General features: G+C 42.0%; 1 protein-coding gene across 3 annotated transcripts in view; it reads left to right on the top strand.

Moving 5' to 3' along the window:
* Positions 1 to 670: 670 nt before the first annotated feature.
* Positions 671 to 16222, top strand: part of LOC110490105 (adenylate cyclase type 3) — a 31938-nt gene continuing 16386 nt past the window's right edge. Inside the window, exons 1-6 of one of the 3 annotated variants that reach the window (XM_036949002.1) lie at positions 671 to 1492; positions 1804 to 3293; positions 4605 to 4754; positions 15347 to 15489; positions 15602 to 15713; positions 15949 to 16076. In XM_036949002.1, coding sequence (XP_036804897.1) covers positions 2619 to 3293; positions 4605 to 4754; positions 15347 to 15489; positions 15602 to 15713; positions 15949 to 16076 — 1208 coding nt within the window. In that variant the 5' untranslated portion in view covers positions 671 to 1492; positions 1804 to 2618. The remainder of the gene's footprint in view (positions 1493 to 1803; positions 3294 to 4604; positions 4755 to 15346; positions 15490 to 15601; positions 15714 to 15948; positions 16077 to 16222) is intronic. The other 2 variants (XM_036948997.1, XM_021563279.2) reach the window with 2 other exon arrangements.

The raw sequence follows: 16222 nt of genomic DNA, 5'->3' as shown, positions 1-16222 counted from the left end.
TTGATACATCATGCACTTAAAAAATGAGGCAAAAGTAAGATCAAGGGGTGTGTTTATGGGAGGGGGGGGGGCATGGTGACAAGGGAGAGGACCTTGTGATACGGGGTATCAAACACCCCAAGCTATAGAGGAATGAGTTCAGTGGGAAGTATGATTGTTCAATTTGGGCCTGAGAGGAAGGGAGTTGTTGATGAGTTTGTTTCCAGTAAAAAAAGGTCAATGGTCTGGGTATTGACCACAGGTTCAATACAGGGTTTCAGTGGAATAATCAATACAGGTCTAATGGCAGTGTCAACGAAAGAAGCCTGTCTCGGCAGGTTCGGCACAGCCAGTAGTGTTTCTGGGACACAAACAAATGACCAGACACAACAACCTGAACGCATCTCATAGTCAAAAAATAATAATGAACAACGACGCCATATGGTGCATGAACAGCCCTGGAGCACATAGACTAGACTCAGTTCCTGCTCCACACACACACACTGTTTGGCATTTTACTGCATTGTTAGGCGCTAGTAACAAGCATTTCGCTGCACCCGCTATATGATTTTCTAAACTGTGTAAGTGACCTTTGACTTAAACTAGGGTGGGCGTTCGCAAAATAAACTGATGTTGTGTAATGGACTGCTGCTCTTGTTTGGATTGTTCAAGCCGATGCGGGAACAGTTGTGGATAAGTACGCTATCAATTGTTCCCTCCCAAAGACTGGTTCAAGTGACATGCATATTTCTTTTACGGTGTTTGTTGGATCCAGGGGTAGGCCCAAACTTCGAACATTTTTTTCTTCTTTTTTTAAACCTTTATTTAACTGTAGAAGTTGATCATTTGGTGTGATAATGGTCAGAGTCAATTAGTGCACTCAGATATTGTGCTGGTATGGCTAGGAGGCGGGAAAACATTATGCGAACTTTAATTTCAATTAATCCATAATATGAAATCAAGTGTCATGTTAGTTCATCCAGTCATAATGAATAACCATATGCTATTTACATTTAGTTATCCTATTTGGAATTGTCTGTCCTAATTTCTGACTTTGTACATGGGAGGCAAGGGGGTGATCTAAAGACTGGGACGGGCTTATCATGGGTGAAAGTGAAGATCGAGGGCGAAAAAGCAGAGCTGTTCCGTGTTTTCTGCAGAAGGCGAGAGTCCATTGTAGTCTATTACTCGTCGAGAGGGACATGTTCATGTTATTCTTATAACAAACACCCCAAACGCACTGTTTTGATTACAAGTGACATCTAATCCTTAAAAGAGCGAGCACCACCTATAGGAGATCGAAAGTGGCTTTTTCATGGCTCTGTAAGCGGATGCAACAATATGCGGATGGTTTTTACAGCATCTGGTACACAATCTCTGTTCACATGCGGCATTTTAAAAGGGATAGATAGACAGGAGATGCCAAACGTCGAGTCACTGGAGAATGAAAACCTACATTGAAAGATCACGTTCATCTTTGGCCATCACCACATGTTAAATGGATACTGAATGGGTAAATAATGACGCTTATTATTTTCAGTCATTCGATCATTTAAGTGGGTATGACAATAGCAGTCCTCTAGCACCTTTTCGAAATAGAAATGTAGCCACGCGATTTAACCCTGAAATCACAGGCAACAAACTCATCAATATGTGTAATGAGGGCAAGAAATATGTAAATATGATGTCCTTATACTGTAGGCTGGGAAACCGTGTTGCTTAATAACACGGCAAAACATACTTAAGTATTTTAAATGGATAGTCTCGATGGTGTCATTTTGGACATCCATTTTACAAGTTCTAACGTTTTTGTCTTTTTCATAGAGCGCAACATGTAGCCGATTTCCTGTGTGCACTGTAAAATCAGAAGTCCCGCATAGTGCTCCGGGGTTACTATCAACTGAGGACAGAGGCGCAGTTTTCTCAAGCTAAATATTGGAAGGGAACGAAAGACATTGCTCTCGGGATCAGTCTGTCAACTGCAAAGAAGAAACGAATCTAGGCCTCTTTTGCAAAACTTGCAAAGGCTGTCCATATTTTCCAGTAATTTTCTTAAAAATCCCTGTTTTTCCCAACGTGGATTGCTAGTCAGGCGTTATCTCAGGTGGAGGGGCCACAATTCATGATCAAACAGCATTCCATGAGTTTTCACCATGGAAACCCCATGTGAACATTGGTGATGACCTTGATGCAATGAATATGGAGAGAAGGGTGGCAATGTAAACAAAGTTTTGTATTTGAAAAGAAACAAAGCTATATTATCTTTATACTTTATTCTTAGTGAATTTTCCATGGGCTCCTTTTGCCTTAGGCCTACATTTAGAGAACATTGGTGAATCAACTGACACTGTCAGAGGCGTGTAACTAACAAATATGTGAGCAAAGCTATTCCAAAGTGCAGATCCTGATAATCAAGACACTACGTGGGATTTAAAGGACATTCGTGACACCTCAGGGCAAAGGGTTCAGTTTACACACAGGAGAATAAAAGGAAACCCGATGAGAGAGCACGATGTAGGCCTACGTTTGAACCTTACAACAGTACCTTGAGGAGTTTTACACCTGTAGAACTACAAACAGATTTCCACTTTTTTACGACGAGGTCACAGGAAGAATACAAAACGTAGTCATTATTCACGATGCCTCGCAACCGGGCCTTTTCAGAGCCGGAGTACTCAGCAGAGTATTCCGCGGACTGCTCTGTGACCCTACCATCGGACCCAGGCCATGCCGTGGGGCGCTCGCACGAGGTAACGGTTCGCAGCCAAGGGTGCTGCCTCTGCCTCCCACGCTTCATGCGTCTCACCTTTGCACCCGAGTCTCTGGAGAACCTCTATCAGACCTATTTCCGGCGGCAGCGACACGAAACCCTACTGGTTCTGGTTGTGTTTGCTGCCCTGTTTGACAGCTACATCATTGTCATGTGCGCTGTGGTCTACACAGGCGAAAAGCTGGCCTCTGTGGTGGTGGCATCACTGGGCCTGGCATCAGACATCCTACTCTATGTGTTGTGCCGCTACGGCCTGCTACCCGACCGCATCTCGAGACGTGTGGTGCCCTACGCCCTGTGGGTTCTCATAGCGGCCCAGATCTTCTGCTACCTGGGCCTGAACTATGCCCGCTTCCACCAGGCCAGTGACACAGTGGGCTGGCAGGCATTCTTTAGCTTCTCCTTCTTCCTGACACTGCCCTTGCGGCTCACGCCCATTGTGCTGATCACATCCGTGTCGTGCGGGGTCCACACCCTAGTGCTGGGGGTCACCATTGCTCAGCAGCAGCAGGAGGATATCCAGGGGGCTGCCCTCGGGAGACAGGTGAGAGTGGGGATGGGGCTGAGGACACACCTTGGGTGGAGGATGAATTGCAGTGGGAGTGGGAGTGGGTGAGTTGTGATGGGGATTGAAGTTGCAGGTAGAGTGGGAGACGGGTAAGAATGGGGGCTGAGGACACATGCAGGAGGGGAAGGAAGTTGCAGATGGAGAGGGAGACGGGTGAGAGTGGTTCAGGAAACACCTGGGGTGGGTGGACACATAAGAGTTGGATGAAGTTGCAGGTGGAGTTGGAGACAGGCAGATGTGTGTGTGTGGGGGGGAGGCACGGTATATAGTAGGGTGGCAGGTAGAGAGATGTGAACATATCTTGTGAAGTAGCTCATAAAATAACTAGGAACAGTGCAACATGCCATACTTGCAACTCAAGGAATTATGAGCGATTACTAGGGTATATACAGCAGATTTAATAATGTTAAAATGACAGTGCAGGTAAGTCATGCAAGCTTTCCTGATCACAACAAATGGTGTGTTGAAATAATTTCATCATGCAGAAGATTAGCCTCAAGTCTATGTACTATTTATGTCACATTATGCCCTGTAATTGTCTTACAGCATCTACAATGAGTAGGTGTTACTGATGAGTCTGCAAATAGGCTGACGCTATCAAATGTTTCGGTGACAGAGCAGAGGCTGGGGTCTCAGTGTCTCCTACCAACTAAAAGAGTCTTAGGTAGAATTATCAATGGCAAAAAAAAAGCCTCTGTGGTTTTGTCATTTTTCTATATTTGTTATTTTAAAGGTCATTCTCTTGTTTGACATCAATACTGTTCTCAAATGGTCCACAGTTTTTGGTTCTCAGTATGCTCATGTCTTTATCATAATGTCACATTAATCCAATGAGAGGCAGGCAGCCCAATAAAATGCCAACCACCCTATCAGAGCTTCAAGATGAGCGAATCAAAATATTATTCAATCAAAACAGTGCAGTATCCAAACCTTGTTTGAAATTGAACTCATCAGTAGCCACCTCATTGCAACCTATAAGAGTTTGGTAATGGTTTATTTAGAGTGCTGGTTTCTTTTTGCCTGTCTGCCACATTCATGGCTGCAGCAATTCAGTAAGATACCACTAGCCTAGATCATGATAAGTCTACACAAGGCTCCTCCCCACAGCGTTCAGATTGTGTCCGTATGTCAAATCAAATTTGTATTTGTCACATGCTTCGTAAACAACAGGTGTAGACTAACAGTGAAAGGCTATTGTGCGTGCCTGTTTGTGTGTTTGTTATAGTGCAGGTGGTGTGTGCATGTCGTGTGTAAATGTGTGTGTCTAATGACTCTGGCGTTCTCCAGCTGCTGGCCAACATAGTGATCTATGTGTGTGCCATCACTGTGGGCGTCATGTCCTACTACATGGCAGACCGGAAACACCGCAAGGCCTTCCTGGAAGCACGGCAGTCCCTGGAGGTCAAACTCAATCTGGAGGAACAGAGCCAGCAACAGGTGAGACTGACAGACTGAGACAGGGAGGAAGTGTTGGCAAAAACATATGGCGGGAGGACAGAGGGGCATATACAATATAGGGCAGGAGACAACATGTGCAGAGAGAGAAAAGTGACAGAGGTTGGTAGGTTTGAGTGGTAGGTTAGAGAATGGGGGGCAATAAGGATCATGTGGCAGTGCCAGAGTAGTGGCCTGGTTTGAATGTATGTGATTCTGATTCAGGCCTGTTTTATTTATGTTGAAGCCAAAGGGAATTTAAACCAAATTCTTAGTATCTATAGCTCCATTTGATCTACGGTTACAGTACACGTACACTAAGCTAATTACGTGTGTGTGTGTGTGTGTGTGTGTGCTTGTGCATATTTTGTCTGTTTGAGTTAGCACTGTGTCAGCAGTCATTTCCCCTCCCTCCCCGTCTCACAGCTGTGGCCATTGGGCATTCTTGATTGCTACTATTTATGGAACAGACGGTCACTGCTATATAGAGCTCAGAAAGAGGGAGAGGGCTGAGAGGAAAGGGGTGATTATGGAAGTGAGGGAGAGAGAGAGAGAGAGAGACTCTCCCAGAATACTAATGGAGAAGCATGGGCTGCCGGGATACAAGGGCCGCCAGCCAATCAAGGAGCATCCGGTCGCTGCAGGTTACTATGGCGACCGGCCTCCTGAGACGATGTCCGCAGTAATCACTCTGCTGACTCGCTTGCCCATTTTTTTTGTCTCTCTCCGTCAGGTTTTGATAAGAACGTAGAAAAACCCCGCCACGTTATTTGTTTTCCTCCCTCCACGTGTGTGTGAACTCAAGGCTTTTTGTTTGCCTGATGCGTTTGTGTTTTCCAATGTTTATGTTTCTGGTCTTGGGTCATCAAGGGTGGAATCTGTTCAGATGGACTTACGTGGCGATGAGTGATAGTTTTAGGCCAATCAGATTTGTGTATAGGGACAGTGCTTTTAACAGGGAGAAAAGCTATAGGTCTATATCTCTATGTACTGTGTAATATGTGATTATATATCATGTTTGTCCGTTGGATGTTTATTTTTAATCAGGGAGTCATACTGAGACCAAGGTCTCTTTTACAGATAAGCCCTGCATTACAGAAATAACAGAAAATTCACACATCAAAATGCAAGCAGAAAGAAACACGGTTGTAAAATACAAACACATTCATCAGTAATAAGCCTTTGTCAGGTTAAAAAATAGCAAATAAGGTTCTCAATCAGCTTACTGAATTTCCCTAGAGGCACCCAGATATCAAATGTAAGAACATTTTGAAGATTATTCCATAAATAAGGTGCAATGAAACTAAAAGCTGATTTACCTAACTCAGTAGCAACCAAAGGATTTTCCAGAGTTAGCAAGCCCTTTGACAGAATGTGGTAACTCGTATGTCTAAAGTTTAGTAAAGAAGTTAGGTACAGTGGGACGTTTTGTAAAAGGGCTTTCTAAATAAAAACATAGCAATGTATCAACCTACGTGACATCAGAGGGCCAACCAATTGTCTGTCGGACCCCAGTAAGACAAGCTGTCGCTAATGGGGATACTAATAAATCAAAAGAATGCAGTGACTACGAGTACAAACATTTTAGCCCATATTAAAGCGCAGTGCACTATGTTAAACTGCATCTAACAGCTTTAATGAAGTGGCAGCTGACTTCATATAGATGATGTCGCCATAGTCTAGGACCAATAGGAACGTCGACTGAATAATCTACTTTCTACTAGAGAGGCTGGACTTATTTCTATAGATGTTATGAGAATTTTGTTCTCAATGTTCATAAACTGAACTTCACTTAAAATACTCTGTCTATTACTAAGAATTTGTAAGGTTCTTATTGAAATGAAATATACAGAGGCCAGTTTACAACAGTCAGTAAGGTTTATTTACCAGAGCGCTCCTGTACATATACAAAGACATTCCTTTAATAACTTTCTCTTACCCTACACACATACATACACACCAACATAGGGATTTTCTCATGAGTTTCACCACAGTTTATTACCACTCAGCTGACAGTTCCAGTCTCCCCCAGATACGAGAGCTCTGGAGGGGCTCTCCCCGTCCTATCTTATCTTCCCCAGAGTTACAGCCGGGTCGGTTCAAACATAGGTTAATGTTTCTCTTCGGTCTCTTTTGACACACACATACATTCCTTTCTTATGTTAAATGTATACATAATTTAGTCATTATTCATAAAAATCACAACAATAGAAGACCATTTTTATTATCAGCTTCATAACTCATCAATATGCTTTTTAAAAGACAGCTTTAAATCTAACCAGATATTTGTAAGCAGGGACACAATCAATATGGACACTATCCAAATGACATGCTTCAATCATCAGAGTTATTTTTATGTGCTCTAGAGAACAGTTTTACCTGCATGCAATACTAATTCCATGGTCAATAAAGTTTTTCTGTAATACAATGAAGGAAGACTGTAGTTCAGCTAGAGTCTGCTCAACCGTGGGAGCAATAGCATACACAACAGTATCATCGGCATACAAGTGCAGTTTCTACTTCTTTTTTTTTAAAAACATGTCGATATTGTTAATGTTAAAAAGCACAGGGCCAGAATCGACCCCTGTAGGACACCTTTCGTAATATCCAGGAAACCTTATTTAACACCATCAGTAGATATACACATTGAGTTTTATCTGTCAATACATTTTAAAACCAGTTACATGCAATCTGGTCTAGGTCAATTGAGGAAAGACTTAGCCATGAGTGATCAAAAGTATCTAAAGCCTTTTATCCATACAGTTAACTACATCATTTATAACTAGGGATCCAGCAGAGATAGTGCTATGAGCTGGTCTAAAACCCGACTGATGTACATTTAGACTACATTTTAAAAATAAGAAAGATCTTATCTGAGAATTAATCAAAGATTCTAATATTTTAGCCAGGCAAGAAAGTTTAGAAATAGGGTGATTTAATGATTTAGATCACAAGGGTCTGCACGTTTGTGAAGGGGGAGTACATGGGCCGCCTTCCAAACCTTGGGGATAGTACCAGATATAATCGTCAGGTAAAAAATATGGGTTATTGATTCAGTAATCAGTGGGGCAGAGAGCTGCAGCAAGAATCGAACAAGAATATCAGCCCCAGTGGATTTTTTTTTACCAGTCTTAAACAAGGCATTTAGCACATCACATATAGTAAATTGTTGAAATGAAAACAAAGATTTACTAGAAGTTGATGGGTTAACCATCGAGGCTGGCAGAGGAAGAGCAGTTGATTAACTTACCGGGGTAAATTTAACCACAATTTCTGGCAAATAAAAAGCCTGCTTGGATAAAATTATGATTAAAAGCATCGCTCATCCGATTCTTCTCAGTTATGATGCCAGAGTCAGACAGAACTTTCTTAGGCAGGGAAGAAGAGGAATTTGTACGCTTCAGTGCATTTACTGTTTTTCAAAATTTTGAAGGATCACCAGCAGTCGGATATAGAGTTTAAAAGGTTAAAAAAGTTTGATTTAGCTTTCTTAATCAAGACAGTACATCTGTTTCGCAATTGTCTGAAACATTTCCAGTCCTTTTTCCTTGCGTTGGCCCAGGTCTGATTTCGCATCTGAATGAGCTTAGATTAGAGGTCGACCGATTAATCGGAATGGCCCATTAATTAGGGCCGATTTCAAGTTTTCATAATAATGAGAAATCTGTATTTTTGGATGCCGATTTTGCCGATATTTGCCAATATTTTTTACAACTTTATTTAACAAGGCAAGTCAGTTAAGAACACATTCTTATTTTCAATGACGGCCTAGGAACGGTGGGTTGGGGCAGAATGACAGATTTTCACCTTGTCAGCTCAGGCTTTCAATCTTGCAACCTTACGGTTAACTAGTCCAACGCTCTAACCACCTGCCGCACGAGGAGCCTGCCTGTTACGCAGTAAGAAGCCAAGGAAAGTTGCTAGCGAGTATTAAACTTATCTTATAAAAAACAATCAATCAATCAATCATAATCAGTAGTTATAACTGCACATGGTGGATGATATTACTAGTTTATCTAGCGTGTCCTTTGTTGCATATAATTGATGCGGTGCGCATTCTCAAAAAAGGACTGTCGTTGCTCCAATGTGTACCTAACCATAAACATCAATGCCTTTCTTAAAATCAATACACAGAAGTATACATTTTTAAACCGGCATATTTAGCTAAAAGAAAGGTTAGCAGGCAATATTAACCAGATGAAATTGTGTCACTTCTCTTGCGTTCATTGCACGCAGAGTCAGGGTATATAGACCAGTTAGGGCCGCCTGGCTCATTGCAAACTAATTTGCTAGAATTGTATGTAATTATGACATAACATTGAAGGTTGTGCAATGTAACAGCAATATTTAGACTTAGCGATGCCATCCGTTAGATAAAATAAGGAACGGTTCCGTATTTCACTAAAAGAATAAACGTTTTGTTTTTGAAATGATAGTTTCCGGATTCTACTATATTAATGACCTAAGGCTCGTATTTCTGTGTGTTATTATGTTATAATTAAGTCTATGATTTGATAGAGCAGTCTGACTGAGCGATGGTAGGCACCAGCAGGCTCGTAAGCATTCATTCAAACAGCACTTTCGTGCGTTTTGCCAGCAGCTCTTCGATGTGCTTCAAGCATTGCGCTCTTTATGACTTCAAACCTATCAACTCCCGAGATGAGGCTTGTGTAACCGATGTGAAATGGCTAGCTAGTTAGCGGGGTGCGCGCTAATAGCGTTTCAAACGTCACTCGCTCTGAGACTTGGAGTAGTTGTTCCCCTTGCTCTGCATGGGTAACGCTGTTTCGAGGGTGGCTGTTGTCGATGTGTTCCTGGTTCGAGCCCAGATAGCGGCGAGGAGAGGGATGGATGCTATACTGTTACACTGGCAATACTAAAGTGCCTATAAGAACATCCAATAGTCAAAGGTATATGAAATACAAATGGTATAGAGAGAAATAGTCCTATAATTCCTATAATAACTACAACCTAAAACTTCTTACCTGGGAATATTGAAGTCTCATGTTAAAAGGAACCACCAACTTTCATATGTTCTCATGTTCTGAGCAAGGAACTTAAATGTTAGCTTTCTTACATGGCACATACTGCACTTTTACTTTCTTCTCCAACACTTTGTTTTTGCATTATTTAAACCAAATTGAACATGTTTCATTATTTATTTGAGGCTAAATTGATTTTATTAATGTATTATATTAAGTTAAAATAAGTGTTCATTCAGTATTGTTCTAATTGTCATTATTACAAATAAAAATATAAATTCGGCCGATTAATCGGTATCGGCTTTTTTTGGGGGGGTCCTCCAATAATCGGTATCGGCATTGAAAAATCATAATCGGTCGACCTCTAGCTCAGATAGCTCTGAAGATCTAACCCTTGGTTTTCTGTCTTTGACTCTGAATTGTTTAAAAGGGGCTTGTTTATATGCCAGAGGAATTACATGTGGAGGATACATTTTCTAGAGCCAACTCTGGGTCAGGAATACAGGAGACAGTGGCTAAATCAGAGTAGAACCAATGATTAGTATTTACATAAGTATTCAGACCCTTTACTCAGTACTTTGTTGAAGCACCTTTGGCAGCGATTACAGCCTCGAGTCTTCTCAGGTATGAAGCTACAAGCTTGGCTCACCTATATGTAGGGAATTTCTCCCATTCTTCTCTGCAGATCCTCTCAAGCTCTGTCAGGTTGGATGGGGAGTGTTGCTGCACGGCTATTTTCAGGTCTCTCCTAGGGCTATTTCGGTGACTGTACTACTGCCACACCTGCGGTCATGAAGGCAGTCAAATTCCACATGGCCATTTAGTCACGGTAATTAGGCTTCTCCAAGCTCAGATGCTGCTGCTGGTCATTAGTAGCCTACAAAACGTGCTAACTGCCTAGTACTCAGCACTGTATTGTCCCACTAATCACTCTGACATCAATGCAGAAGTATTTGAAAATCTAATCAAACACTTCATGTGAGCCCATGAGCTCATGTTGCGCAATGTTTCAATAGGCTATGCAATTGTGCAAGAAAACAGAGTGATGGCCTCTACTAAAAAGAGGAGGCTCCCATCAGCTTTCTATAGACTAGGCCTACTATTTATTTCTCAACTTTCCTAATATTGCGCACATTGCTTATATTTACAACAGGAGCATAGCCTACCTGGCTGGCATGAAAACAAACCACAGGGAAAAGCGTCCTCCATTCACTATTTAAGTGCATTAGGTGACATGTAATTTTTACCGCTGCCCTTGTTTTGAAACAGGTGCATGATAATGGTCCATTCTAAATCAAAACAAATTTCACACATATATTATTTATTACATGTAAATACAATATTAGCTTATCACTTGTGAATGATATATTATCAATTCTGAATGATGCCCAGCATAAGAAACAGTCTTTTTTTGCTACTTTTTAAAATCATTGTCATACACCTCATGTAGCCTAGCCCATGGGCCTATATGTTTTAATAATGTTTGTATCACAGGTAAAGTAGCCAAATAACTTCTTAAAATGAAGCACATTAATCCGCTTTACAAGGGGTGTAGAGCCTAACTGGCATACATACGTAAGCAGCTTGTGAGTTTCAAGTTTGGGGAAGATAATATTCACCATAAAAATGCAGCTTTATAAGAAAAGCATTACAGGCATAATTGCATTTGCGTTCGCTTTTGATAATGGTGTTTTCCGCTAATAGAACATTTGCACTTATAGCCTGTGTGTGCATTGCAATGTATAGCAATGTGTGCACTTATAATGTGAAGAAATACCCTAATAGTTTATCAACATTTTAAGCTAAGCATTCTGATCTGTTGCGTCAGCCACATTGCGTCAAAACGTTTTTTTTTTTGTATTCTTTTGGGATCTATCGCATCCCACAACTGTCCCAGACTATGTTTGGAATATTTATTACTCGCACAGAATAGAATAGGTAGACTTTTGTACTATGGGGAATAGTAGATTGACATAGGCTAGTGCTTTTGCTGTTTGTTATGCCTACTTATCTTGTTGGCTGACAAAAAGTAAATTTGAACAGTTCTTCCAATATCTTCAATATGCACCTAGGAATTGGGTAAGGACGCAAGCAGTTGTGTCCGCAATGTGTCTGTCTTCACTTGTAGCCTGTGAGAAAGTCCCGATCACTTGATGGAGCATGCAAAGGGGATGCTGCTGTGAAATTCTAGGCATTATCAATTGCTTATCAAATTGTGAATGAGTGACTGATGTAGTGTGTACAGCCTGCACAATAAACAAAGCAGAGCAGAGCTCATGTATTTCAAGCAACCTTTTTCAAATCATCATTAGAGTCACATCATGCAGCATTACAATGTAAACTCTGCAAAAATAGAAACGTCCTCTCACTGTCAACTGTGTTTACTTTCAGAAAACTTAACATGTTTAAATATTTATATGAACATAACAAGATTCAACAACTGAGACATAAACTGAACAAGTTCCACAGTCATGTGACTAACATAAATATAATGTGTCCCTGAACAAAGAGGGGGTCAAAATCAAAAGTAACAGTAAGTATCTGGTGTGGCCACTAGCTACATTAAGTCCTGCAGTGCATCTCCTCCTCATGGACTGCACCAGATTAGCCAGTTCTTGCTGTGAGATGTTACCCCACTCTTCCACCAAGGCACCTGCAAGTTTCCGGACATTTCTGGGGGAATGGCCCTAGCCCTCACCCTCCCATCCAACAGGTCCCAGACGTGCTCAATGGGATTGAGATCTGGTTTCTTCGCTGGCCATGGCAAAACACTGACATTCCTGTCTTGCAGGAAATCGCACACAGAACAAGCAGTATGGCTGGTGGCATTGTCATGCTGGAGGGTCATCTCAGGATGAGCCTGCAGGAAGGGTACCACATGAGGGAGTAGGATGTCTTCCCTGTAACGCTCAACATTGAGGATGCCTGCAATGACAACAAGCTCAGTCCAATGATGTTGTGACACACCGCCCCAGACCATGACGGATCCTCCACCTTCAAATCGATCCCACTCCAGAGTACAGGCCTCGGTGTAACATTCCTTCGACGATAAACGTGAATCCGAATATCACCCCTGGTGAGACAAAACAGCGACTCATCAGTGAAGAGCACTTCTTGCCCGTCCTGTCTGGTCCAGCAACGATGGGTTTGTGCCCATAGGCGACGTAGTTGCCGGTGATGTCTGGTGAGGACCTGCCTTACAACAGGCCTACAAGCCCTCAGTCCAGCCTCTCTCAGCCGAATGTGGACAGTCTAAGCACTGATGGAGGGATTGTACGTTCCTGGTGTAACTCGGGCAGTTGTTGTTGCCATCCTGTACCTGTCCCACAGATGTGATGTTCGGATGTACCAAACCTGTGCAGGTGTTGTTACACGTGGTCTGCCACTGCGAGGATGATCAGCTGTCCATCCTGTCTCCCTGTAGCGTTGTCTTAGGCGTCTCACAGTACGGACATTGCAATTCATTGCCCCGGCCACATCTGCAGTCCTCATGCCTCCTTGCAGCATGCCTAAGGCATGTTCACGCAGATGAAAAGGGACCCTGGGCATCTTTCTTTTGGTGTTTTTCAGAATTAGTAGAAAGGCCTAAGTTTTTATAACTGTGACCTTAATTGCCTAAGCTGTTAGTGTCTTAACAAACCTTCCACAGGTGCATGTTCATTAATTGTTTAAGGTTCATTGAACAAGCACTGGAAACATTTTTTAAACACTTTACAATGAAGATCTGTGAAGTTAATTTGTAAAAATCCAAATATCTTTGAAAGACCAGGTCCTGAAAAAGGAACATTTCTTTTTTTTGCTGAGTTTATTAACAATCAAATCATATAGCCCAACGTTTGTAGAACAACTAAAGTTACAATATTAACTCAAAATTAAGCATATAGGAGTACCTATTTCTTTGTTAACCACTCATCACAGAAGAGCCGCGTCCGCACTCCCTCAAATCGTTTGGAGAAAATATCCTTTCTATTTTATTCAGCTTTGTTCAATTGTATTCTTTATACTATAAAATAATGCCATGGAATTCAAAGCAAATCTTGTCTGCTGAATGAACTAGTGTAGCCCACAGCCATTTGGCATAGCCAGATCAGGACCTAACATAAGGAAAAATCAGAGTATGCTCTTCTGTTCTTCTGAAATTTACTACATTTTCTAAAATAGATCATGGATTTATTGTGAAGGTGGGGTCGTTGTCCTGTTGGAAGGTGAACCTTCACCCAAGTCTGAGGTTCTGAGTGCTCTCAAGCAGGGTTTCATCAAGAATCTCTCTGCGCTTTGCTCCGTTCATCTTTCCCTTGATCCTGACTAGTCTCCTAGTCCCTGCCGCTTTTAAATTTCCCCACTGCATGATGCTTCCACCACCTTGCTTCACCGTAGGGAGAGTGCCAGGTTTCCTCCAGATGCGACGATTGGCATTCAGGCCAAAGAGTTCAAACTTGGTTTCATCAGACCAGATAATCTTGTTTCTCATGGTCTGAGAGTCCTTTAGGTGCCTTTCGTCAAACTCCAAGTGGGCTGTCATGTGCCTTTTTACTGAGGAGTGGCTTCCGTCTGGCCACCCTCCCATAAAGGCCTGATTGGTGGAGTGCTGCAGAAATGGTTGTCCTTCTGGAAGGTTTTCCCATCTCCACATAGGAGCATTAGAGCTCTGTCAGAGTGACAGTCTGGTTCTTGGTTACCTCCCTGACCAAGGCCCTTCTCCCCTGATTGTTCAGTTTGTATGAGGGGCCAGCTCAAGGAAGTCTTGGTGGTTTCAAACTTCTTCCATTTAATAATGATGGAGGTCACTGTGTTCTTGGGGACCTTCAATGCTGCAGCAATGTTTTGGTACCCTTCCACAGATCTGTGTTTCGAGACAATCCTGTCTCGGAGCTCTACGGACAATTCCTTTGACCTCATGGCTTGATTTTTGCTCTGACATGCACTGTCAGCTGTGGGACCTTATATAGACAGGTTTGTGCCTTTCCAAATCATGTCTAATCAATTGAATTTACCACAGGTGCACTCCAATCAAGTTGTAGAAACATCTTTAAGGATGATCATTGGTAACAGGATGCACCTGATCTCAATTTCGAGTCTCATAACAATGGGTCTGAGTACTTATGTAAATAAGGTATTTCTGGTTTTTATTTGCAAAAATGTACAAAAATAAACGTAAAAAACTGTTTTAGCTCTGTCATTATGGGGTATTGTGTGTAAATTGATGAGGGGAAACAGTTATTTTTTAAATCTATTTTAGAATAAGGCTGTAATTTAACAAAATGTTGAAAAAGTCAAGGGGTCAGAATACTTTCCAAATGCACTGTATGTACTGTTTGAGCACATCTATTGGTTGAAGGGTGATAGAAGTAGATATAAATGGAAGTGGAGGCATTTGGGATGGCAACGGACAGTTTCCTTTGGACAGTTTCCAACTGACGGTTTCCTTTGTTATAGAAAGTGGTTTGATCAGGTCACTGAATCTTTTCTGATTCTGATTGAGTCATTGATTGATTCTGCTGCCAATCACACACAATGAAGTGCCTTTATTGTAAGCTGTGCATGCGTCTACTGAGGCTCTTTAGAGTCTCGTCATATCGACTGAAACCTCACCACTCTCCCTGTCATCCACAGGAGCGTCTCTTGCTGTCCATCCTGCCCAAGCATATAGCAGACGAGATGTTACAGGACATGAAGAAGAAAGAAGCCAGTCAGACTGGACAGAAGGAGATGCAGCAGTTCAACACCATGTACATGTATCGCCACGAAAACGTCAGGTAAGACTATAGACCTATGGCTAGGAGAACATAACTTATAGAGTATACTATGTTATATAACACAGAGGCAGGATGACGTGATGACTGCATGTAAATCCCCTTTCTCCTGCAGTATTTTGTTTGCAGACATTGTGGGATTCACTCAGCTGTCATCATCATGCAGTGCCCATGAGCTGGTCAAGCTCCTCAATGAACTGTTTGCCCGCTTTGACAAGCTGGCTGCCGTGAGTCACTCACACACACACACACACAGACATAAATATATTACTTACTGACTAAAAATGTATATTGGTTGGCATGTATACTAATCTTTTAAACAGATTTATTTATAGATGAAAGTTAATTTAAATGAATAATCACATAATTTCACATACAGATGAAATCACTTATTTGAATGTTCCAGCCTCTCCACTACCTCACTGTGTGTGTGTGTGTTTCTGTGTGTGTGTTTCTGTGTAGAAATACCACCAATTGAGAATCAAGATCCTGGGAGACTGTTACTACTGCATCTGTGGCCTGCCAGACTACAGAGAGGACCACGCTGCCTGCTCCATCATGATGGGCCTGGCCATGGTGGAGGCCATTTCGTGAGTAGCACCCAATGGAAATGTGGACTGTAGAAACTTTAAAGTGGTTTGTGGTATAGGCTGCATGTGTCAAAGGACATCATATTCACCCACTTAGGGTCAAAGGGAGTATACTACTGTAGGACATATTACTTTCATGTGCTGAA

Source organism: Oncorhynchus mykiss, chromosome 2 (assembly GCF_013265735.2).
Source record: "Oncorhynchus mykiss isolate Arlee chromosome 2, USDA_OmykA_1.1, whole genome shotgun sequence".
Classification (NCBI taxonomy): Eukaryota; Metazoa; Chordata; class Actinopteri; order Salmoniformes; family Salmonidae; genus Oncorhynchus; species Oncorhynchus mykiss.
This window is presented reverse-complemented; position numbering and strand designations above follow the sequence as displayed.